Source organism: Triturus cristatus, chromosome 10 (genome assembly GCF_964204655.1).
Source record: "Triturus cristatus chromosome 10, aTriCri1.1, whole genome shotgun sequence".
In the NCBI taxonomy this organism is placed as follows: Eukaryota; Metazoa; Chordata; class Amphibia; order Caudata; family Salamandridae; genus Triturus; species Triturus cristatus.
In genome coordinates, this window is record NC_140593.1 from 568849386 (window position 1) to 568876212 (window position 26827).

Below are 26827 nucleotides of genomic sequence, written 5' to 3' on the forward strand. Positions count from 1 at the left end.
TGATGTCAAGGAGTAAAGATCATGCAAGTAGCTCGGGATCCTCCTACTACAGAGGTCTTCAAACTTTGTTGCGCTGAGCCCCCCCCCTCACTAATTTTTTTTAAGTCAGGCCCACCTCCAAAACTTTATGGCAAGGACTGGAGTACCAGAGCTGAGCACAGGGGTTTGGGCTTGTGAGACCATTTGAGGAGTACTTTTTTCTGTAGCTCATAATCTACAGTAATGTGAGACTTGTAAAAGAGTTAATGCTTGAACAAAAACTGAAATTGATTAACAAATGCAAATCCTGACATTCTTTGGATAGTAAATCCAAGCATTACATTTTGCGTTGGGTTTGCATTACAAAAGTAGCGCAAACCTGTTGCAAAGCAAGGGGTGCCTTGAATGTTGGGGGCAGGGGGGTGCTGGTTATGCTTGATCTGTCAGCGGCCTTCAATATGGTACCCCACTTCGTTCTGTTGGTCCTGTCTTCAAGTCATTTGAAATAGGAGTAACAGGGCGCTTTATAAGTGACTGTTACATTACATTCGTAAATCTGGTCCCTACAGCAGCGCTGCACAGCTTTGCATTATATTTGGGTACAGTCCAGTAAAATCGTGGTTTGCGTTGGATTGTTTATACCAACACACTTACATCGGGTTTGTGTTAAAAAAGTAACACAACCCTGACACAGTCTTAATAAATCTAGGCCTAAATAATTTTGATGTAGGCTGTCTAATGCTGTGTGTTATGACATTTTAAAATAATGACACATTCACAGTGCTTTCTGTCAAAGAAAGGGACCTTGAAACATTATAAAAACAAACGTCACTATTAACCACTGCACCCATCGGGATTCTATTCTGTGACTCTCTCACACTTTGGGTGCCTTTCCCACTGATTAATTCGTAATTATCCAGTGTGTGCGTTATTTTTATTGCAGTTAACATGAAGTTAAAAAAACACATCAAATCAGCTACTGAATATTATGTTCTTAGTGTGCCAGTAATTGACCCTGCCGCCACACTGACTGACCTCTGCCCCATGGCACTTTAAATCACAGTTCCCATGCATTTTTTTATAGCCCTTTGGCTGCATGTAAATGAAGATAGCCTGGAAACGGGACAAATAAACAAGTTCGCACTTACAGGCCTTCTTCATTTACAAGATCTGCAAGTCTTTACTGAGACATTGTCGCCCCCCTGAGAATGCAGCCAGGGACCCCCAGGGGGGCGCACTCCACAGTTTGAAGACCTCTGCCTTACTATGTATTGATTTTCACAGAAAGCTTAGGTTTGGGATGGAGCGTGGGTTGAAATGCGTCCATGCGGGAATATTACTTGATGTGATGGGAGGAAAACTGTTGATTTGCTTGGTGCTGACTGCCATATGTCTGATGTTCTCTACATAATGACAAAACATTGACCTTGCATTTGTGGTGTGAGATGGGCATAGTTGAGTCTGAGACAGGGTTGACTATAAGGTGGGCTTTACAACGCCTTTTCTTTTGTTGCAGTCTTCTCCAATGCGTGTTGTTGCTTTATCTGTGTGTGTTTTCTACGAGTAGAGAGAAGTTTTGGGTTGGCTGTTTTGGTGATCTGATTTTGCACCATCCATTTCAGATGGGCTTTGTGCTGTCAATGAGTGCTTCATTGTATCACGGTGATGGGCTTGGGGTTTGCGGACTAGAGCTTCACTGGGTCCGGTCCATGTGTCCTTTCATGTTGATATCCCTAGGTGACGTTGACTAATTAAATCAGTGATGCTGTAGTGTTTTTCTTCTGGTAATACCTTTTTTGTGTGTTTTTTAAGTAGCTGTATTCTGTGTGTTTAGAGTGCTCACCTAGAGTGGGTGGTGTGTTTGAGGGGAGGTGGCCTTTGGGTATGGCGGTTCAGTAAAGACATGGAGAAGACCGAGCCAAAGACATTGCTTTGTGTGTGAGTTGCTTTGTTGATGTTCATAATGTTTGGTGCATGGATTCTTGCGATGATGAATGGATGCAGAAGCTATGAAGTCGCTGATTTCCAAGACACCGTTTTTTTTGGTTCCTCTGGTAGTCGGAGTGGAAAGGGGACAGCACAGAGCTCCGTAAAGCTGGGAATTGTAGTTTCCTGAAGATTTCTTGTTCTATACCATGGGTCTCAAACATTTTCAATAATAAGAGCCACTTGTGTTCAGAGAAACTTATGACGAGCTACTAATATTATTTGTGTTTTACACATAAGCCAAGATTGCAATAGCGGCCATGCAAGATTAGTAGCCATTATCACTTCAATGCAGGGGTAATACATACCAGCCACAGCTGCAATGCCCCTGGCATCCAGTTAATAATACCAAGTTATTAAGATTAGTAATCTGTCTCACAATGCTGCATGATTTATCATTCAAATATCCGCTTCAAATATCTTGGAAAATATGGGTTCTTAAAATACACACATTTTCATCCCTGATACACACTGTTCAATGTTGTTATAAATATATTAAGTTAACCTGGAAAAAGCTCCAATTTAGTTGGCTGGGTTAGGCACAGGAGAGCTACTTACAGGTAGCTGGAGAGCTACAAGTAGCTCACAAGCTACTCATTGGTGAATTATGGGGAAGAAAATTTGCACGAAATAATCTAGTAACCTTACGTTTAATCCAGGGTGTGGTGAACTTTAAAGGAAAACATACTTTTGTTTGTCATCGTGTTAAGTTTCTGTCCTTTTACTAAATCTTAATATACATGTGTACAAATGCTCCTTAAATGTAAACGTGTCTCTTGTGATGGCATCACCTGTACTTTATTCACCTCAATCAGATATTGTATGAAGAGCTCAGAATATAGAATCAAAATGTTTTAAGTTATTGGCACCAAGATAACGTCACAGCCTTTTGGAAAGACAAGTTTACATAATTCATTTTTGCTTTTTTACTGACTGGTATAGGGAGCACCGGAGGCATGTGTATGCTTCTGAAACTTTTACTGCTTGTCATACAATAAATGGGGCTTTGAATGCACGCATGCATAATTGCATTGATGAAAGGTGCATCTTCAATAATCAAGATCATTGAGAATTCACGCCCTAACTGTGCCCCCGGACCGAATGGTATTCTTCAAATCCTCCTTAAACAAAATATGCAGGCAAACCTCCTGGCTGTGATGTTTAATGCCATATTAGCCAGTGGGACCATACTGAATAGTTGGAGAGGTTCAATCATTGATTCCATTTTTCAAGGAGGCACAGCCTCGTCCCCAAGTAGCTATTCCTGATAGCACTGCTAGACGTTATCCTTAAATACTTCTCAACACTGTTGCTTCAAGATCGGTCTTTGTGGGCGCTAGAATGAGATAGATTGCCCCTAAACCATCAGTGTTGAGGAAGAATCAAGGGATCCTAACTAACCTCATGGCTGTAGGATTGGTCATTAAAAGAGCGAGTGACAGCCGCACGCCGTTGTTTTTGTGTTTTATCTACTTTAAAGAAGTGTTTGCCTGTGTTCCACGGGATAAGCGGTGGGAAAAGCTATGGCACTGGGGGAGCCAGAAAAATCTCTTAAGGGCAATCAGACTGTTACACACTAATACCTGGGTCAGTATCAAGACCAGGGGTTGGACCCACCTGTCCAGGGAGGGGAGTAGAGCGATTGGCCTGCAATAGCGGTGTGTGCTCGCACCCCTAATCCTATGTGCCACAAAAGGAAGTTATCAGAGGGAAAGCAATGGCCCTAAATGTTGCCTTTTCAACCCTGGTGAAAACCCACTGGGGTCACAACCTTAAGCCCCTTGTCACAGTAATCATGTCAAAATTGATCCCGACCATTTCATATGGAGGAAAGTTAATGCTTTGTCTAGCTGCAAAATTATTGTTTAAGCTTACAACACAGACCTACAAGCAAATTATTCAGCTGCCGAGGTCGGCCTTGCTTGTGCAAGTCAGACTTGAATTCTCACTAGGTAAAGCAATCTCTTGCCAGGTATGGGGCCTTCATAAAATGCTGTCAGAAAATGAGGTACGCTGCTAAGGATTCAATGGTACATTATGTTTGGGGTGAAATCAACTTAAAAAAAGGGAAAGGTGGTTTCAAAAATTATTTACATGACAGCATCGAGACCCTCGGTCTCAGTGAATTATGGCACCTGGACACAAGCGACCAAGTCTCTAAGTACATCATGAATAAAAGCTTAAGGCTGAAAAGTTGGTGGGAAGATAAAATAACACTAGCCAAGCAAACTGGAGGACACAAGGTGTTTTTTTATGCCATCTGTAAATGTAAATGTAGTGCATTTATATAGCGCTCCGCACACCTCCGAAAGGGTCTCTCAGGCGCTGTGCACATACCGCTGTGGAACCCTTCCTGGCCTTTCCCTGTGAAGTGCCCACTCCTGGGCACCCCCAAGGTGAAGCCAGGCATCCTAGCGCTTTTGGGGCCGTTGTGGAGATTAAGCAATCTATTGCCCAGAGTTGCAGAGTGGGACCCATGATTAGAATAGGCACCGAGGCGAGAATTATCGGGTCCGGGGAAATTGAGCCCAAGACCCACAGAGGCGGGAATTGAACCCTGGTCCGGGCCAGACCTCTGCATCAGGGTCAGCCGCTCTAACCATTGAGCCACACTGTCAAAGGAAACATTGTTGCATGTCCTCTGCTTTTGCCGAATTATGCACCTGAGGGCCCTGCTGCAGAACGAATTTATAGCCCTAGGAATAAGAACTTGTAGGTCAGTCACAATGGAGTCCTTAAATCTTCAAAAAATCAAATTGGACATCTGTCTGGTGCAGTTTCTTGACATTTACAAAAGACTAGCTAAGGCCAAAGACACTTTTAAGTAGGGCTTAAGGATCTTTGTGCTAAGAAGGTGCCAATGGTAGGCTGTGGGTGTGCACAGATGGCACCTGGTAGGTGGGCTGCTAAGGGGTTCACTAGGTGTGAAGTAGGAAAGATAATGCTCATACCCATATCCCGTCAGACCTAGTCGGAGCCCCATGGAAGAGTTTTGTTGGTCACTGTGAGCATGGGGGGAGTGCGGGCCGGATACACAGACGCGGAGGCTGGATGTAGTGTGTAATCTTAGGGGTTTTATTAAGAACAACAGGCTGGTTGGACGGGTTAGGTGAAAAAGAGTCCTCTTTTCCCTTGGATGGTTTCTCTCTCCTTTCTTCGCCTTCTGGAGTCTCTTCGGTGTGTTGGTCTTCTCCCAAGGTGGCTCCTGACAACAGGGTGGGCTTGTGGAGGCTCATACAGAGGGGAGAAACAAAAAGGAGCCGTCAGTTGTTGTTTCCTGTGTAGTTTAGCGATTAGCATTACCTATCACCACACCCAGTTGGCGAATGGGAAAGCGTACAAATGTGCAAACAAAAAGGGGGAGGAGAAACGTGATACCAAAATTATAAGGTACGGGGACAGTCTGTTTAGCTAAGGGGTTCTCTCATACCAATAAGGGGACGTGAGGTCCAGGGTTTTCAGGGTTTTGTGTCTCTTCAGTGTTGTACCCTATCCCACCCCCGGTAATTGGTCACCACCCACCTCCCCTTCTCCCGCTATCGCTATCTCTCGTATTCGTGGACTCACTAGCTCCGCCGCAACTCTCCAGAGTTGCGGCTGCTCTCCAGCATCCTCCGATGGGCTCCAGCAGTCCTCGCTCCACTCGTCCTCCGCTTCGGGTCCGTCCGCTTCGTCCACTCGACTCGGCTTCTCCTCTGGTTCTTCTCCCTTCTGGCTCGCCTGCTCTTCCTCCTTGTTTCCTGCAGTTGTGCGCGCTTTCTGTCGTCTTCCTGGTTCCTTTACCGGCCTGGGGCTTCTGGTTCCGGGGTCAGTCGCGACCCCTTTCGCCGACTCTCGCCTCGGGGTTGGTTCCTGCAAGAACACATGACAAGGGGGCGGGGTTATCGTTGATGGGATCGGACGACATTCCCCCGGACTTTGCAGGGATCGCGGAATGTTTCTATGATGGCGTTCCCGATGAACATGTACCACACTGTTCCCCGCATGTGCCGCCTCACATCCCCTTTCCCTAGCTGTCCTTCTTGTACTGGTTGTGTCCATAGGGTATCGTGACAGGACGTCCACTTTTGTTTGTTCTGTGCCTTTACGGTGTTTTGTAATGAACCTGTATGGTTGCAATGACAAGAACCACCGTAGTACCCTTTTATTGTGGCCCTTGTTGCGTGCTAGCCCTTCTAACGGGGCATGATCGGTAAAAAGAGTGAACTCCCGTCCCTCTAGATAGTAACGTAGGGACTCAATAGCCCACTTTATAGCAAGGGCCTCTTTTTCGATGACTGCGTAGTTCTTTTCTCGTGGATATAGTTTTCTACTGATGTAATGGATCGGTTTCTCTTTCCCCTGTGAGGTACATTGCGAAAGGACAGCTCCCAAACCTTAGTCTGACACGTCTGTTTGTAATATGAAGGGAAGGGTGTAATCCGGGCTGGTGAGTACCGTGTCTGTCGTTAGGGCGGCTTTCAGGGTCTCAAAGGCTTTGGTCAACCTAGTGGTGGGTTGTTTTAACAGGGCTTCGGTTTTTATGTTTTTCTGCAATAAGTCAGTTAGAAGGGCTGCGGTTTGGGAGAAGTTTGGAATAAATCTTCTGTAGTAGCCTAACAGGCCTAAAAAAGCCCGGAGATCCTTTTTTGTCTGGGGAAATGGTACCTGGGTGATGGCCTCTACTTTTGCTATTCTGGCGCCGGATGACTCCCTCTCCGAAAAGGAACCCCAAAAACTTGACCGTTTGAGCTGCTAAGTGGCTTTTAGCCGGGTTTATTTTAAGGTTACAGCAGCCCAAGGCGTGAACCACATTATAGAGATGAACGAGGTGTTGTTCCCATGTCTCGCTATATATGATAATGTCATCCAAGTAAGACCCTGCGTATTTTTCATGCGGTTGTAACACCAGGTTCATGGCTCGCTAAAAAGTTGCGGGGGCCCCGTGTGGCCCAAAAGACAACACAGTGAATTGGTATAACCCGTCAGGGGTAGAGAAAGCCGTTTTCTCTCTATCTCGTTCCCATAAAGGGATCTGCCAGTACCCTTTACAGAGGTCAAGGATACTGATGAATTTGGCGTTCCCTATGCGCTCGATCATTTTGTCAACCCTCGGAAGAGGATAGGCGTCGAAGTCAGAGATTTTGTTAACTTCGCGAAAATCTATATAAAAGCCATCGGGTTTCGGAACTAAAACTATAGGGGAGTTCCAGTCGCTCTTGGACATTTCGATTATCCCCATGTGCAACATTTGTTTGATCTCTTCTCTGATCGTGGCCCTACGCGCCTCAGGTATACGGTAAGGTCGGAGTCGTACTTTCTTACCGGGTTGGGTTTTGATGGAATGCTCTGCCTCTGTTGTTCTTCCTGGGGTCAGGGAGAAGTTTCCCTGTAGGGGCCAGAGAGTGTCTAGATGGGCCTCTTTTAAGTCAACGGGTAATTCCCTATCGATACATTGTTCCATCAGGGGGTTTTTCTCTATTGCTCGACCGCTCAAGACAGGGAGAGGCCCTACCAATTTTTTAAAGAGATTCACATAGTAAATTTGTGAGGTACCTCTAGTTGGATATAATTCCACTCTGTTGGTCACCGGGGTCACTTTGTCAAGTATGATGTAAGGACCCTGTCAGGGTTTGTCAGCAGCGCAAGAGAGAGGAACAAGCCACTAACCTTATCACAGCAGCCAGCGGGAACGACAGCAGGTAGAACGACTTCCCTATTCGCCAGGGCACAACTTCCCACAGTGTAGGGAGCATGTCTATGGAAAGCAGCCCCCCGGAGAACAGGGAAGAAACATAAAAGGCAGTACTGTAGGCAATACTGTTGTCTGTGGGATAGTGTCTGGTGTAGGCTCTTCCACCCACCTTCTACTGGGGTATTATAGGACTGTCTGTTTATGTCAGGAAGGTACTGGCGTCTGAATCTTTCTCCCCTCCTCTATACTCCAGATATCAGAAGTCCCAAGAACCCACAAGCCACACAGTCAGTGCATCACACAGGACTGCCTAGAAATTATTCCGCCTGGTTGTTATCCACCACAACCAGCGGTTACTTGAATTTCAGTAATGTGCGTTCCTCAACGTTATGATACACAAGAAATGAAAAGTATATAACCACACAAACGATTCCAGAGGAATCTCCTTAGTATGCGCTGATGCGCTTAGGAGCCTGGGGCGCTAAAACGTAACCTGCACCATACACATGATACCTGTGCAATGCGAGGTGGTCCAGCGACGTCTGTGCAAGAAATGACGGCGTGGTATCCTCAAGAGAGGGCCCCAGGGGTTTTCACTCATCGTCCCAAAGCGGGAAGGCAAGCGTCTGCCCTCACGGTACCCTAAACGACCCGAGGCGGGAAGGAAAGCGTCCGCCCTCGGATCTCCACAGAGGTGTCTCTTGCCTCTCGTAGCAAGAAGGTGCGCTTCCGCACACAGCAGAGGCGTCCGTCTACTCAGGGGTTTCTCGCATCCGTAGCGGGAAAGAAAGCGTCCGCGCACTCGCGGAAGCGTCGGAGAGAGTCAGTTGTCGATGAGAGAGCGGGACGTGAAGCGTCCGCTCTCAGCTTGTCACGGATTCGGATTGTCAAGCACCCTCCCATTGCGGAGGCAGTGCTTAAATATGAGTTGGTTCTTCCGGTAGCCAGGTTGGTGTTGGCCAGGCCCCACTGTCTTATGGGGCTTGTAGTGCAGCTGCTTACGCCAGTGCCCGTGCACACAGGTGAATTTACGGAAGTGGGAAAAGTTCGGGGCTTGCTGGACACAGCCAAGAATCGTGACAGAACCCCCTCTCAATGACCGCCGACTCGGCGGGCGGCCAGGCTTTCCTGAGTTGTCCGCGTGAAAGAGTTCCAACATGTCCGGGCAGTGGAGGTTTTGTAAGGGTTCCCATGTCCTATCTTCAACCCCATAACCCTTCCATTCTACGAGATACTGTACCCTTCCCCTCACTATTCTGGAATCTAAGAGTTTATGGATCTCGTACTCTTCGTGACCATCGACTTCTATGGCCGATGGCCTGTCAGGTAGTCTCATGTGTGGGGGACAGGGTTGGAGTAAGGACACATGAAATACAGGGTGTATGTGCCACGTCTGGGGTAAGGTTAATCTCATGGTAACGGGGTTGATGATCTTTTCGATGCTATAAGGACCGATATATTTGGGTTTCAATTTGCCTACCCCTTTTAGGTGTATGTTTTTTGTGGCTAGCCATACTTTATCCCCTATCTGATATTCAGGTTCTCTTGTTCTTTTCTTGTCAGCGAAGTGTTTTTGAGAAACCTGAGCGATAGCGAGGTGTTGTTTGGCATCCAATAGGACTGCCCTAAGGTGTGCATGATGTTCCTGTATGCTTGGGAGTTTGGTTGTCACGGGCCATTCGAAGGGGAGTATGTTTGGGTGGTGGCCGTAGAGACAAAAGAAAGGGGAACACCCTAGTGTTGTATGTTCAGCGTTGTTGTACACGAACTCTGCCATCCACAATAAGGTGACCCAATCCGTGGTGTTTTGTAGAGAAAAACACCGGAGGTATTGCTCTAACGTTTGGTTGAGGCGCTCTGTTTTTCCGTCCGTCTGTGGGTGATAGCTGGACGAAAGGCGAGCTTCTATCCCCATCGTTTCACACAAGGCTTTCCAGAACCGGGAGGTAAATTGTGTTCCACGGTCGGTAATGAGAATGCTGGGTATTCCGTGGGCCCTAACCACATGTTGTAAGATGAGAAGGGCCAGTTCGGAGGATGTTGGTAGTCCTTTTAACGGTATGAAATGTCCCATCTTGGTTAAATGGTCCCCTATCACTAGAATCGTTGTGAACCCTTGGTATGGGGGCATCTCCACAATAAAATCCATGGACACCGTATGCTAGGGTCTAGGAGGGATGGGTATCGGCTGAAGTAGCCCGGTTGTTTGGAGTGCCTAGCCTTCCCTTGTGCACTCACAAAACAACTCTGTACATATTTCCTGGTGTCTTCCTTCAAGGATGGCCACCAGAAGGCACGCTTAATACTGGCTATGGTTTTGTGGATTCCCATGTGCCCTCCCAACAAGGAATCGTGAGCCCACTTCAGGACTTGTAGTTGTAGGTCTGGGAGGGGCACATACAAGGCATGGTAATGCTATAGCAAGTCGTCATTCACAGTCCTATGATCAGGGCCTTCCTTGAGCCAGGTCTGTATATCCATGCCTACTGAGGATTTCTTGACGTCCTCTACAAAGTCTGTATCGGTGAGTAGAGCTATGGACTGAGTTTGGAATGCTCTTTCTGCCAGTATATACGGTGTGTCTGGAGTGTCAGACGGCTTATCGTTCTCGGTGTTTATACAGCAAGAGAGAGGGCATCTGCTTTTCCGTTTTGGGGTCCTGGGCGATACTTTATCACAAAATTGTAGTCTGAGAAGAAAAGGGTCCAGCGCAACTGGGCCCCCAGAAGGTAGTGTCTCCATTCCTCGCAAGCCCTTTTTATAGCCAGCAATTCTTTATCGGCGATAGAATAGTTCACTTCACTGGGTGTACGTTTTTTCGAGAAATATGCCACAGGGTGTATCTGTCCGGTCTTTGGGTGTCGTTGAGACAGCCCTCCTCCCAGGGCATATTGCGAGGCATCCGTTTCTACAATGAAAGGGAGATGCGTGTCTGGATGTCGTAGGATGGGGGCTTGTGTGAACTTTGATTTTAACAACTGGAAGGAACGCTCAGCTTCCTCTCCCCATACAAAGGGGGTGCTTTTCCGTAATAAACATGTAATGGGGTGTATGATTTTGGAGAAGTCCTTGATAAAGCGCCTATAATAATTGGCAAAACCCAAAAAGCTCTGTATAGATTTGACATGTTGCGGGGTTTTCCACTGGGTGATGGCCTCAACCATGCCGGTTTCCATTTGGAAGCCCTGAGCATTGATAACATACCCCAAAAAGGCTACTTCTTGAACATGGAAGAGACATTTCTCTAACTTAGCGTACAACTCGTGTTGGCGGAGTCTGTTTAACACTTCCTTTACGTGGATCACATGTTCTTGGGGACAGGATGAATAAATAAGGATGTCGTCTATATAGACCACACAGATAGTGTCGAGCAAGCCCCTCAGCACTTCATCCATAAAGTACTGGAAGGCCGCTGGGGCATTGCAGAGCCCAAAGGGCATCACCCTGTATTCATGTAGTCCAAACTTAGTCCGGAAGGCCGTCTTCCACTCGTCCCCGCTTTTTACCCGGACCAGGTGATACGCGCCTCTGAGATCCAACTTCGTGAAATAACGGGCTCCCTTGAGTTGGTCCAGAAGCACCGGAATCAATGGTAAGGGGTACTGATTCTTCACTGTTATGCTGTTAATGGCTCTATAGTCAATACAGGGTCGGAGCTCGTCGCAGTCTTTCTTCGGTATGAAAAAAAGAGGGGAGGACGCCGGTAAAGAGGAAGGCACTATGAAGCCTGACGCCAGGTTCTCCTCAAAGTAGTTCTTTAAGTAAAGGTTCTAGGGTTCTGTTAGCGCATATACCCTGCTGCAAGGGATATCAGCTCCGGGTATTAAGTCAATGCAGCAATCGTAAACTCGGTGAGGAGGAAGCCGCGTAGCTTTCTGTTTGTCGAAAAGTGGCCGGTATTCCTCATACTCCTCGGGAAGTGTGATGGCACCACAGCACGTTTCTTGTGAACATGCCGTGGCCAGCAGACAGGCCTGGGTGTCCGAGGCCTCTTCCCGTCGTGCGGCTTTCTTGTTGCAATGAAGTGCACAGTATTCGGAGGTCAAGACCACAGTACGCGCAGCCCAGCGTATAACGGGATCGTGTAGGGTGAGCCAAGGCATGCCGAGGATAAGTAGGAATTGGGGAGCATCTATAAGATCGAATTGTATGTATTCGTGGTGTTCCGCGTCTACTTGCATCAACAGGGGAAGGGTATGAGACATGACTGGCCCAGAGGTCAATGCTGATCCATCCACTGCTTTTACGTATTCGGGTTTCTTCTTCATCTCCCAAGGGACCCCGATGGTCGACGCGTACCCCCGGTCCATGTAATTCCCCGTAGCCCCCGAATCCAATAGTGCATCCACATCTCGAGGAGTTTCCTTGGTCACCCACAGGGTGACCCCGACACATAAATGAGCCACTGCAGGTTGTAAGGTATTGGCTAATGTTGAAGAGATCTTGGTACGTTGGTCGCCCGACCCAGTGACCCCCTTCTGGCTCGGGCTTGTTAGTTTTCCGCCGACTCTTGTGTTCCCATGATTGCTTGCCTCCTTGGAGAAGCGTTTCTGTCGGGGAGCTGGGCTCTGGCCCTGCATTCACGTATGAAGTGTCCTCCTTTCCCACAGTATAGGCACAACTTCATTTTCCGTCTCTTTTCTCTTTCTTCTATGGTGAGGGGCCCTCGAACGCCCCCTATCTGCATCGGTTCTGTCTATCTGCCACCTTGGGGTGTTCTTCCGTAACCTGTTTTGGTTTGGGGTACCAACCCCGGAGGTCTCCTCTGCCTTTGTCTCCTTTTCTTTCAAGCAACCGGTGTTCTAATTGGACTGTGAGATCTATCATCTCTTCGCAGGTCTGTGGTAATTGCACCACTTGAGCGAGGACATCCTTCAATTCTCCCCTCAATCCTTGATAGAACAATGTTGTTCTCTTTTCTTGAGGCCAGTCGGTTTCCACCACCAGTCGATTGAAGGAGGTTATGTATGTCAACAAGTCTTGGGTCCCTTGGCGGAGGTTAAGCAGTTCCCGGTCCAGAGTTAACATGTGCGACTTTCGGTCGAACAATTTCCTCATTGCCCCGCAAAAGTCCTGGAATTACTGTAACGTGAGGTCGTTTCTCTCAATCAGGGGTATGGTCCAACTGGCCGAAATTCCCCCCCATGTATGACATCATGAAAGCAGTTTTTGCCACGTCAGTCTGAAAGACAGTGGGTTTACATAGGAAGTGAAGCCTGCATTGGTTGAGAAAGGTCTCGAATTTCTTCGGGTCTCCATAGAATCGTTCTGGTGGTGCCAGAGGGATCACTGCATTCTGGATTACGTGAACCGTAGGGATGTGATTAGTGGTAGGGCAAGGAACGGGAGGTACTGCAAAGACCCCACGTTCGTGTGTGGTGACTGAAGAGGGGGGTAGGCCAACATGCCCTGGAGGAGGAAGAGTGGCTTCCTGAATATAGGAACCTGCCCCCGTGCCCCTTCGTGACAGTCCCGCCACTTCCCTCCGCAACGTGCTCAATTCCCTTCTGAGGTCCTGATTTTCTAATCTGGAGGTCTGTAATTCCTGCTGTATAGCTGTAAGGCTCTCCAGCAGCAAAGACAGAACTGCATTGGTGTCCATCATTCAGGCTGGGCGTCTAACTTGGGCTTGACAATCTGTCAGGGTTTGTCAGCAGCGCAAGAGAGAGGAACAAGCCACTAACCTTATCACAGCAGCCAGCGGGAACGACAGCAGGTAGAACGGCCTCCCTATTCGCCAGGGCACAACCTCCCACAGTGTAGGGAGCACGTCTATGGAAAGCAGCCCCCCGGAGAACAGGGAAGAAACATAAAAGGCAGTACTGTAGGCTATACTGTTGTCTGTGGGATAGCGTCTGGTGTAGGCTCTTCTACCCACCGTCTACTGGGGTATTATAGGAATGTCTGTGTATGTCAGGAAGGTACTGGCGTCTGAATCTTTCTCCCCTCCTCTATACTCCAGATATCAGAAGTCCCAAGAACCCACAAGCCACACAGTCAGTGCATCACACAGGACCGCCTAGAAACTATTCCGCCTGGTTGTTATCCACCACATATATCAACAAAGTAGGGACAAAGGGGTAGGTAAGGGGCCCTAGTGTGTGTAGATGTGAGTGATAAGTATGTGAAATATAAAATAGGTGCTGTTAGTCCACACGTAAATTTTTATTAAAGTGGTAAACAGCCTAAGTAAAAACAATAGGAGTTGAGGTGGGTATAGAAACTAGTGGTTATGTAACTAGTTGTGCATGCCCTACTCTCAAAGAGATCTACATGTTTCGTGCCATGGTTGCCAAAACGGTCTGGGCACTTCCTCAGGATCAGTGTTAAGAACTATCTACAGCAGTAGGTACGTGAACAATCTACATACCTAACAGGTTCAGTAAGATAACCTATACCGCTATCAAGGTAATCTTGCAGCAGTGACCGGCGGGCATGTGAGGACTCCAATGTGGGTCTAGCGTAGAGAAACGCGTCTATTCGTGAACCTACCCCTGCCGCCGGACCTGGGATGGGTTATCCACCACAACCAGCAGTTACTTGAATTTCAGTAATGTGCGTTCCTCAACGTTATGATACACAAGAAATGAAAAGCATATAACCACACAAACGATTCCAGAGGAATCTCCTTAGTGTGCGCTGATGCGCTTAGGAGCCTACGATGGCGTCTTTCATTTTGTTTAGTCACTAACAGCTCGTCACTGCCTGGGGCGCTGAAACGTAACCCGCACCATACACATGATACCTGTGCAATGCGAGGTGGTCCAGCGACGTCTGTGCAAGAAATGAGGGCGTGGTATCCTCAGGAGAGGGCCCCAGGGGTTTTCACTCGTCGTCCCAAAGCGGGAAGGCAAGCCTCCGCCCTCACAGTACCCTAAACGACCCGAGGCGGGAAGGAAAGCGTCCACCCTCGGATCTCCACAGGGGCGTCTCTTGCCTCTCGTAGCAAGAAGGTGCGCTTCCGCACACAGCAGAGGCGTCAGTCTACTCGGGGGTTTCTCGCATCCGTAGCCGGAAAGAAAGCGTCCGCGCACTCGCGGAAGCGTCGGAGAGAGTCAGTTGTCGATGGGAGAGCGGGACGTGAAGCGTCCGCTCGCAGCTTGTCACGGATTCGGATTGTCAAGCACCCTCCCATTGCGGAGGCGGTGCCTAAATATGAGTTGGTTCTTCCGGTAGCCAGGTTGGTGTTGGCCAGGCTCCACTGTCTTATGGGGCTTGTAGTGCAGCCGGTTCCCTGGCTGCTTACGCCAGTGCCCGTGCACACAGGTGAATTAACGGACGTGGGAAAAGTTCGGGGCTTGTTGGACACAGCCAAGAATCGTGACAACCCTGCCATTGGCCCAACATTTTATGATCTGATGAGGGCATCATTAGAAGTACGGGATCTCCTACTGTGAAGGTTCTCTCTTTTGTTCCCTTGTCGTTTTGCTTTTTCTGAGCTATCTGGGCTTCGTCCATGTTCTGGCGGTCTATAGCACGGACCTGACCCAAGTGTGTTTTGAGCTTGTCTACGTATTCCAGTAGGGGTTTATCTTGGTGTGGCTCAGCTTCCCAGGAATCTTAGGCCATGTCTAAAAAGGAACGGGGTTGATGTCCGTATAAGAGCTCAAACGGCGAATACCCCGTGCTCTGTTGGACCTTACTCCTGATGGCGAATAAAGCTAGGGGCAACATATCTTCCCACCTTCGTGTTTCTAGGGACAGGAGTTTTTTTAGAGTCGTCTTTAGCGTAGCGTTGTAACTCTCAACTAATCCATCAGTTTGCGGATGGTACGCCGCAGTGCGTATTTGTTTAACGCCCAACTGGTTACACACCTGCTTCATTAGCTTAGAGATTAAAGGTGTCCCCTGATCCGTGAGGATCTCCTTGGGGAACCCTACACGGGAAAACACAGTGATCATGGCTTTGGCTATGTTAGGGGCATCGGGATGTCTTAGGGGTATCGCCTCTGGAAAACGGGTGGCATAGTCCACTAGGACAAGCACGTATCGGCACCCGCTTCTGGATGGTAACAGTGGTCCTATGATGTCCATTCCTATCCTATAAAAGGGTTCGTCGATGATGGGAAGAGGTTGTAGAGGAACACGGGAGGGTTTATATCTACAATTCTTCTGACATATTGGACAACATCGACAATATGTACGGACTTGTTGATAGATGCCTGGCCATTAGAACTTTTCCAGAATGGCCTGTTCGGTTTTCTTGTCACTGAAATGATGACTGTGGGCAAGGTATAATACTTTCTCGCAAAAGGGGCCGGGAATCAATAGTTGTACGTGTTGGGAAGGGCTACCTTTTCTATACAACAGTCCGTTTTTCTTAAAGAAGTAGGGACCTACTTGAAGAGGGTCCTTGTTTTCTCGAGCTTTATTCCAGGCTTCTTGTAGGACGGGATCCTCTCTCTGCGTGGCGTGGAAGTCCCTGTTGGTCTCCCAGGGGTGTTCTTCTATCTGGACTGGGTAGACCGCCTGGGGTTTCCCCTTTTCTTTTCTCCTCTGACTGCGACTCTTCCTCTCCTTAGATGGGGACATTCATGGAAAAACTGAGCTTCCATCCACCAGTCTTTTGATTCAGGGGTTGACGCTTTTATCAGCTCGGTCAATTGCGAATAATCATTCCCAAGGATGATTTGTTCTGGTAGTCGTGAGATGAGACCTACTTTCAGGGAGGAACCCGGGTCAGTTGGATGTTGGATGCGAGCATGTGTTGTAGGGTATTGTTTGGTATCACCATGAACGCACTGTATAGCCACGGTCCCATCAACCGTTCCTGGTACTTGGTTATGGTCTTGTGGTGTTAAAACACTCTGAAGACACCCAATATCTTCTAGGGTGGTTAAGGGTTGTCTGTTTACTAATACCTTACAGCGATAAGGTGGTAGGGCTCTTTCATGTTGGGAACAATAATAATTGCGGGTAAGTCCGACCTCCATGGGTTCCTCTTTCTGAGCACAGAAGCGTGCTATGTGTCCTAGTCCTCCGCAGTTGTAACATTGAGGTCTGGGTGCCAGTGCTCTAAAGAGGGGTGGTCTGGGTACTATGGTAATTGGGTCGGGTTCCCGGGGTACTGGGGTTGGGGTTTGTGTTGGTCGGTGTGCTCCGCTGGTTCCGGCTCTCCGGGAAGCCTCTTCACGCCCCTTCTGGATCTCATGCGCGCGACTAAAGGCGCTGGCAATCTCAACTGCGGTTTCCAGTGTAAGGTGGGCATGTTGCCGCACCCACCTCTGAATGGGGGGATGAAGGGAGGAAAGGTACTGTTCCAGGTATACTTTGGACATTATTTCCTCTTTTGTGGAAGTGGAGGGTTTTAACCAACGGTCGGTCAAGTCTTTTACCCGAAAGTACAGTGCTCTTGGAGTCTCTTGGGGTCCTTCTTTTAATTGTCGTAACCGTATGCGATATGTTTCTTCATCAACCCCCAGCCTTTCAAGGATACACTGTTTTATATCCGCATAAGGGGTGATGCCTTGTATATTGGTGGACTGGTATGCGGCTGGTAGGTCCCCTGAGAGTAAGGGTCTGAGGTACTGTCCCCACTTATCGGCGGGCCATGCGGCTGCCAGGGCCATCTTTTCAAAGTTACTGAAGAAGTCATCGGGGTCTTCTCCACTCACATATTTCTGTAGGACAAGGGAGGGGAGAGTGGTGGTCTCTCTTTGTTGGCCGATAGCCTCAGCGAGTTTTCCTTGGGCCGTTACCTGGATTTGGCCCTGTCCGGTGATTGTTTGTTGTAGTCTATCCCGATCTTCTTCCACGACCGTGAGGAACCTCTCCATGGCCTTTCCCAGGCTCTCCTGGCTGTCCGCCATCTTTTTGATTGCAGCCTCAATATCTCCAGCTAATCCCACTTCTGACACCACCTGTGAGCGTGGGGGAGTGCGGGCCGGATATACAGACGCGGAGGCTGGATGTAGTGTGCAATCTTAGGGGTTTTATTAAGAACAACAGGCTGGTTGGACGGGTTAGGTGAGAAAGAGTTCTATATTCCCTTGGATGGTTTCTCTCTCCTTTCTTGGCCTTCTGGGGTCTCTTCGGTGTGTTGGTCTTCTCCCAAGGTGGCTCCTGACAACAGGGTGGGCTTGCGGAGGCTCATACAGAGGGGAGAAACAAAAATGAGCCGTCAGCTGTTGTTTCCTGTGTAGTTTAGCGATTAGCGTTACCTATCACCACACCCAGTCGGTGAAATGGGAAAGCGGCGTACAAATGTGCAAACAAAAAGGGGGAGGTGAAACGTGATACCGAAATTATAAGGTACGGGTACAGTCTGTTTAGCAAAGGGGTTCTCTCATACCAAGAAGGGAACGTGAGGTCCAGGGTTTTCAGGGTTTGGTGTCTCTTCAGTGTTGTACAACTCGATCCTCCCTATCCCACCCCCGGTATTTGGTCACCACCCACCTCCCCTTCTCCCGCTATCGCTATCTCTCGTATTCGTCGACTCACCGGCTCCGCCGCAACTCTCCAGAGTTGCGGCCGCTCTCCAGCATCCTCCGATGGGCTCCACCAGTCCTCGCTCTACTCGTCCTCCGCTTCGTCCACTCGACTCGGCTTCTCCTCTGATTCTTCTCCCTTCTGGCTCGCCTGCTCTTCCTCCTCGTTTCCTGCAGTTGTGCGCGCTTTCTGTCATCTTCCTGGTTCCTTTACCGGCCTGGGACTTCTGGTTCCGGGGTCAGTCGCGACCCCTTCCGCCGACTCTCGCCTCAGGGTTGGTTCCTGCAAGAACACATGACAAGGGGACGGGGTTATCGTTGACGGGGTTGGACGACATTCCCCCGGGCTTTGCAGGGATCACGGATTGTTTCTATGATGGCGTTCCCGATGAACAGGTACCACACTGTTCCCCACATGTGCCGCCTCACAGTCACCTATGTCCATTTGGCACTATGCACTTTACAGGTTATTGCTTGTGGTTTTATGCCAGCTATGCTTGTGTTTGGAAGGTGCCAATGGGAGGCTGTGGGTGTGTTCAGATGGTGCTGGGAAGATGGGCTGCTAGGGGATACTTAGAATGAATTAAGAACAAAAATGCTTCTGCCCCTAAGACTAGTTGGAGCCTCGCAGGATGGATTTGTTTGTCTGCTTTGTCCGTTGGGCACTGTGCACCTTGCAGGTTGCTGTTTGTGGTCTCATGGCTGTTATGCATCATGCACTTTACAGCCCTCTTCATGATGGGGAGAGGGTTTAAGATGGTGGTGCTGGGAAGGTGGGCTGCTAGGAGGAACCTAGGTGTGACCTGAAAACAATAATGCTCATATTCATCCACACCGTCAAGGCTAATCGATTACCCTGCAGGAGGAATTTCCTTATCTCCTATGTCCGTTCGGCACTATGCCATTTTTGTGGTCTTATGTCTGTTATGCATTATGCACTTTACAGTTTTAAGTTCCTCATTATGGTGGGCTGAGGGTTTAAGATGGTGCTTCTAATATGTTGAGGGATAAGAACATTGGCTGCTACATGATGCCAATCATTTGGTTTCTTTTGAGCTAATACCCATTATTTTTATATCTTAAGCTAATGGTTAGCCTAATCAATTTAAACCTGTCAAATTATAGATGTCTTTGTTGTCTTGAGTGTGGGCCTGGATGGTTTGATGCTGCATTTTAGCATACACTACGTATTTTTCCATGTATATTGCAGCTCATAAAAATTATATGTTTTTGTGACCTGGGATTATTTAGTGTTAGCTGCTACTGTGGGTGGACTTCTCTAGAACTCATTGTTATTTCAGGTAGGTTAGTGGTAGTACCCTCGGGATCATGCTAATTTTTCTTGTGCACCTTATAAAATTATGGTCGTGCTCTGGGTGTTTTCCTTTTTCTTCCAGGTAGTGCTGCGGTTAAGAGGGAATGGCAAGTGGGAGATCCCAACAGAGGCTTTTCCAGGAAGAGGCTTACAGCCTTTTACTTTTTGTTTAATCTGATGCAATGAATTATCTCTTTTTAAATTTTGATCAAATGGTTACGAGGTATAGATTGCTGTATGTCTCTTTTTAGGTCGAGCCTGGGTATCACATGCACTGCTTTGCGAGGCATGCTGTATTCGGATATGGACTTGAAGCTCTGCCCACTCTCCGCCCATATTTTTCATTGGCTTGTGTAATTGTCCACTGTAAACTGTGGCTCTTCATTGGTCAATAGGCTTAGTAGTCCCTCCTTAGTACCGCCTTGTCTCATTTTTTAACCTCCCATGAGGACACCTTCTGTTGCATGTGTTGTTACTCAATAGGTTTTAATAACAGCCTCCAAGCACTATTTTCTCAAATAGCTTTCATGCTCACTCCTAACTCTTTTTGTTTTTTATCTTTATAGCACAGGCGCCGAACGCATTTGCAATGCAATAGGTCTCGCATTTGCGAGAGTTTAAGCTATTGCCATTGTAAATGACAATGCCTTTTATTTATCTGTTTTAAAAACAACACATAAATAAAAGGCATTGTCATTTACAATGCCAATAGCTCAAACTCTCGTAAATGCAAGACCTATTGCGTTACAAATGCTTGTTTTAATGGTTATTGTTTTCATTAACTAATAAAAGTACTGTTCGATAGAATGGCCATATCTTTGGGCCACTCTGGCGAAGTTCGGTTTCGGTGCGGGGTTTATTAGTTGGGTGAGACTTCTATATACGGATCCGCTAGCTCAGGTTGTTGTCAATGGTAGGGTGTCCCAGCCCTTCGCTCTCGGGAGGGGTACTAGGCAGGGGTGTCCGTTGTCCCCCCTGCTCTTTGTCCTTGCTCTCGAACCGCTTGCAGCCTGGCTCCGATGGGAACCATCGATAAAGGGCATTCAGTGGGCCCCTGACTTTGAAGACCGGGTTTCGTTGTACGCCGACGATATTCTTTTGTACCTCACCTCCCCGCATGAATCCCTTAACGTCCTATTTGACGTCCTCACTTCTTTCGGTAAAAACTCCGGTTTGATTATTAATTGGTCTAAATCGTGTGTGTAGGTTATCTCCGGTGGCCTTCCCCCCTTACCGAATAGGTTCCCCATTCAAATTTCGCAATCCGGTTTCAAGTACTTCAGGGTCTACGTATCACTGGACCCGGCGGTCCGCCACGAGCATAATCTCCTTCCCCCTCTTCGGCGATTGAAGTTGGACGTGACTCGGTGGCGTAGATTGCCGTTGTCGCCACTCGGTCGAGCGGCACTCTTTAAAATGATGTCCCTGCCCCGATTTCTCTACGCACTCCAGAACTCCTTTGATATTATTCCGGCGGCCTACTCCCGGGAGGTGGAGGGTTTACAGAGGAGACTTGTTTGGGACGGTCGCGCACGCATCGCTCTGGCAAAACTGACTCTCCCCTGGTATGACGGGGGCATCAGGAGGTATTATTGGGCCTCCCAGCTGCCCGCCATCAACCATGCTACGTATGCACCCGGTCCGAATCCGGCTTTTGAGATGGATAAATATCTGTTGCCTGGTGGCAACTTCAACAGAGCGCTCTAATCTCGGACGGCGGGGAGGAACCTAACGGGACCCACTAAGATCACAGTACGTGTGTGGAAGGATGCCAATGTGGCTGTGGGATGGAATGATCGCCTGACACGAGCGACCCCCTTGTTTGCATCGGACAGATTGGGAAGCCTCTGGACAACGAAAGGTTTTGATAACTGGGATATGATTGGCATTAGCAGAGTGGGTGATCTCTGGGTGAAAGGTGCGGTCAAATCCTTTGCGGTGCTTCAGAGTGAGTATGAGTTGAGTGAGAGGGAGTTCTTCAGATATGCACAGGTCCGCCACGCTTTGCTGTCGGTCTTCGAGGCCGGTACTACAGTCCCTGCATCTTCACCACTCGAGGACCGTATACTTGATGGTCATCTGCCCGATAGTACGATTTCCTTGACTTATAAGAAATTAATCAACAATCGGGCGGACCTTCTTGTGCGTCTTAGGGAGGCCTGGACCGGAGACGGATTGGAGTTGGATGACGAAGACTGGCAGTCCGCACTGTCCTCCCCGAATTAGGTTGCCATTCCGGCCCGTCTCCGTCTCGTCCAGCTCAAAATTCTTCACCGTGTTTATGTGACGGGCCCTCGTTTGGTTGTGATGGGTTTTTCTTCGGATGAGTTGTGTAAGCGCGGCTTTGGCATGAGCGCCACCTTCCTTGATATCCTCTGGGAGTGCCGCGAGGTTGCGGCATTTTGGCACCGTGTGCATGCCGTAATGGAGTGTGTTACTGGGGTCGCTCTGTTGCCTGAGGCTCGTCGATGTTTGTTGAATGTATGGGAGCCGAATGACTACAACGTCGCCCAGGCCCGGTGGGCGGCACTGGGGAACATGATTGCAAAGAGGGATATTGCGCAGCTTTGGGGTTCCCGGCGGCCTCCCACTGTGTCAGTGTGGAAGGAGAATATGGACTGGTGCATGTTCAGAGAGAAGACGGTGTATCTGGTTCGGGGCAAGCCTGGTGCGTGGGGTAGAATTTGGGGTCAGTGGAACACCTACCGAGGTAACATATGTACGCCCCCTTTTGTAGATACTCCGGACACTTCTCTGTCCCCCTGATCCTGAGGTGCCTGGAATACTGTACCCCTTTTGACTGATTGTTCTGACTTCCACGCTGCCTCCCCCCCCCTGGTCATTTTTATTGTCCTCCTGATTCTCTACCTGGTATGGTGGGATCCCCCCGTCGGAGCTCGACACCATCTAGACTGTTTCTCGCCTTGAGTGTTGTTTCATTGTTTCTTTGTTGGTTCCTTTTTTTCTTTTTCAAAAAATTAAAAATATCTGTATCCTGCTTAGCTTCTGAGGTGCTTAGAATATCTCCTGTAACCCTGCTTTGCCTCCGGGGATCAGTCGCTGCTCCGTGACATCCAGCAATTGATATGCATATACTAGCGGCCGGCCCGGGTGGTTGTAGGGCCATATTTGTAACGATGCTATTTTGCACAATAAAGGTTTTCAAAAGAACAAAAAAAAAAAAAAAGAATGTACTGTTAAAGCATTGATAAATGGTACCTGGCTTAATGAAGTATTCTGAGCAGTCATAGACAAATTTGGCTTGTCCAGGAAAGTGTTAGTTCATATTTCAAAATTCGGTATTGTATTTGCCAACCTACTAAAATAAATAAACTTTTAATAAATGTGTATTAACTTAGCGAGTGGTCCTATCCACCAGACTGGTGTAATATTGTGTTTAGTTTTCTGTAAAGAGGAGGTGTTTCGTTGGTGAACAGCTGTGAAGAAAGTGATATCCTCAACATTTTCTTTTTGCAGGAAAATGAAATCACTGTCCTGGATCTGACGGCATTTTCATCATGGAGGACTTAGGGAGCAGTAACTTTGTTACTACCATCGGGAAAGAGCTCCATTATTGGAAAGAACTGGCTTTGAAATCCAAGCAGTGGTAAGTTAAGTTGAAGCACATGCAATGCATTTCCCACCTACATTAATGTGCTTGACTGCTTCCTGTATACCGGGATAACTAATTTATTTTGCTTATGAATAAACAGCATGCATTTTTTAATATGTTCTTTTGCAACTCGTTTTTATAAGCAGATGATTTCTCTCTCTTACGGCCGTGCTGCCTGAATATGTTCTATCTGCCCCTTGGCTTAGTTGAACAACCCATACTTTGCCCAATGATTAACTTTGTACTTTGAGATGGATAGCATATTATGTGAACCGTTTGTCAAGAAAAGCATATAGAAAAAGTAGGTTGCTATATATTTGCCCCAAAATGCTTTTCCTTACCTTGAAATAGCCTTGCAGCAAAGTGGAGTGAGCTTCCTGTTTCACTGACTTAGTTAAGTACAGGTAACTGGCAGGGTTGTAGAAGCAAAGCTTTAGCCTCTATAAAACAATTTTCCTATTGAGTAACCCTCCATCCCATCCTTCAATCCCACCATCCTTCACATCACTGTTGTGAGGTAACCCTCATTAGTTAAGCAGATCACGTCTTAGGATTTGTCTGGGCAGTGCTGATGGCAGATGCATAATTGCACCTTAAACAGCACTACTGCAGTGATTAGGAGCCCAGGAAACACTTTAACAAAGGAATCCTTTTATCCACTTCATGGTAACTGTCAGGCAAGTGGTCTGCTGCATTTTGATGAACTACCTATCTGTCCAGGAGGACATGTGGCAGACTTTTATTCAAGATGTTGCCTTAAAACGTTTCTGTTTCTACTGATGCTCTTAAAACTTCCCTTCACCCTCAGATAACATTTAGCAGCAAAAACAACTCTATGAAACCTTCACCATCTTTTAATCTAGACAGATATTCTAACTGAATGCCTCTGATCGTAAAAAGGGCAACCATACATTTAATCTCTATCACAGAGATCTTCATATATGTCGAGACTGGAGAAAAGAGTAAAGTCAGTGGTATCTTGTTTAAGCCGAGTAACCACCGTCTTGGAGGTGAAAGAACTGGCCGTAGCACTTGACTGGTCACCATTGCTGAAGACCTCACCCTAAGGTTGCTTTGCTTCCCATCCTGGTCAGGCCCTTGTAGTAGATGTAGTACATTCAGGATGTTTGAAGGAAGCACTGTAGAAAGATGACTATTTGTTTCTGGATTCCAGGAGCAGCACTAAAAAGACAGGCTTACAATGCTCAGCTGATTGGGGGTGGCTGGTATAGCAGTGGGAAAGCTTTTCTTTACAATTATATCTGTAGAATGTTAAACACATAACTGGCATAGCTGATTACGGATTCTCTCCTCAGTAATTGCTACCCCTAGATTGAGATACAGATGAGGATTTTCTACATGTTCTTGCCAGTTTGTTTCTTGTCACATGCTGCCTTTTGTTTTGATATATTTTTTTTATTGAGATGTACAGAAATAAGCTAGACTACCCTCGCTTGTGGGACTAAAGCCACAGATGCCTGCTTTCTCCCCAAACCGTCTTAACAAATTCATCGTAGCAGTATGCAGCTAGGTCACCGTGTTAAAAAATTACTTCATGTAGCGTCCCACTCATTTCTGCTTCTAAAGGAGCCTCGTCTACTCATCTGTTTACATTGTCCTCCGTGGTCTCTGTTGTAATGCAGATCACGTAGTCATGATATTCCTTTCCAGAACCTCCTTATGTCATAGGGAGGTTCTGGAAAGGAATGTCATGACTACGTGATTCTTCTCTTTGCAGTTGCTTCATGGCTGGCGAAGGGAAGGATCACACCATTGCTGGTGTTTTTCTTAAATGGACCTCGCTCTAACCGTATTACCGTGTCTTGGTGGTCACTACAATATTTATTTTGGCGACGATCACCAACCAGCTATAGTGACACCAGCACAAGGGCATGGCGTGAAGGTAGTAGACAGTTACGGGATTCTTGGTACCTGATCTGTTGGTAGCGCTAAACGGCACAGGTCAGTGGTGTGACTGTGAGACAGCATGGACCTGCAGGCTATGTGGCGGCTACGCAACTCAGCAGCAGTGTTACCGCAAGGTAGTGTGTGCAGCGCCGGTATCCCTTCGTAAATCAAGTCGGAGGAGTACGCAAGTGTATTCTGACCTTTATCGGCCTCCCGACGTCTGCCTATCGCACGCACGTCTTCGAGGTGGTGTATGCCGAACACGCATATGTTTTATTACGCCAACAGCATCAGTGATAGCAGCTTACCTTACAGCTTCTTATACACACTCACATTGGGCCACTTAAAGAGATATTCACAGCTATCAAAGTCGAGTGTCTGCTTTGCTGAAGTCTTGGGTCTGCTTCCTTCTTATTTCATGCTGTGCCAAGTGACTGATTAGAGGAAAGACCCTTAGGCTTTTGAAACCTCATCTTTTTCACAGGTTGTACAGAGTTCTGGTAATTGTCTACTTCTTTGACGGCATTCTTCTCCAGTATCTGTGATGACACTATCTTCTATTGTCATTCCACCGCCATTTTTAGCCTAGCCAGGTCAACCATCCTTTCAGTGGGAGTAGTGGATTAACCTTTTTGACAATTACATAGTGGCTCTTGATGGACAAGAATTTATCCCTGAGAGGAAGAAGGCGCTGTAATTGGGTACTACAGGTAAGGAGGCGCATCATATCTTTAAGTACTTACCTCAGATTTTGGGTAATAATAATCAACCCATCGAAGATGTGTACAAGGAGGCAAAACTGCGCTTGGAGAGAGGATTTGCAAAAGAGGAGAACAGTGTCTTATTTCGGTATAAGTTCTAAACCAGACCACAAAAACCAGATGAATCAAAGGAAGATTTTGTTTCTGGTCTGCGTGAATTGTCAATTAAATGTGTACATTTGGACAAATGACAGATTAATGATCAGAGATCAACTGATTGTTCAGTGCAGCAGCAGGAAAATTCAGGAGCTTTTCTGGGCAGCGAAAAACTCGTCCCTTAATGATGCCATCGCAATTGCTAAGGTGGTAGAGGAGTCTGAGAGATATATGTAGGAGATGGGCAAGAAACAACAGTTGGACGGCCAGATTGTTGCAGTTGGGAAAAAAGAAGGGATGCCTAAAGGATTGGTCAACAAGGTTGCTACTAGATCCCAGAGAGGGAGCAGGTCGAAGGATTGTTCATGCTTTGGGAGTGATTACCACACCAGTGATTTAAAATGGTGTTTTGCATCTAACAACGAGTGCAGGAAGTGTGGGTGCCTTCAACATTATGCCTGCGTGTGTAAAGATGCATCTAAGTCCCGTGTGGCTCTCACTGAGGACTTATTATGGGAAGATGATAACCAGGATCGGGTCTTGATGTTTCAGCCTGAGATGGAGGAAGGGAACAGGAAAGTCAGACCTAAAGCCTTGTTTGATACTCAAGGCAGACTAGTGAAGCTCATGGTGGACTCTGGTTCACTGTACACTATTGTACCAAAGGCAAAGTGGAAGAGAGAGTGGCCAAAAATGTCTCTTCTGCCCAAAGACATAAATCCCAAGGGCTACCAGGGGGAACGCATTGGTGTTCTGGGGTATTTCACTTCTATGATTGTGTTTAAATCACTAAAGGTTGAAGGGAAAATCTATGTGGCTGAGGAGGTGCCACCTATTTTGGAGTGGGTGCATCAATTTGATTTGCATATAATAATTGACCCCATGCTCGAGAACAAGTGTTGGCAGTCACTGAAAGCACAACTGAAGATCTGTTCAATGAAAGGCTGGGTGTGATGTAGGGCTACATCCACAACACAGTGTTGAAAAAAGGTACTATTTTGGTTAAACATGAATTGAAGAGGGTGCCAGTTGTAGTGAGGAGTGAGCTCAAGAAACTCTTAGATAGAA

The 26827-nt window shown here is 47.5% G+C and overlaps 1 protein-coding gene across 1 annotated transcript in view; it reads left to right on the forward strand.

Annotated features, from left to right (window-relative positions):
• The window catches only part of LOC146789745 (nuclear distribution protein nudE homolog 1-like), a 119073-nt gene that overhangs the window by 42806 nt on the left and 49440 nt on the right, over positions 1–26827 (forward strand). Inside the window, exon 5 of the mRNA XM_085630135.1 lies at positions 22859–22988. Within this exon, the coding sequence (XP_085486261.1) occupies positions 22900–22988 (89 nt within the window). The 5' untranslated portion in view covers positions 22859–22899. The remainder of the gene's footprint in view (positions 1–22858; positions 22989–26827) is intronic.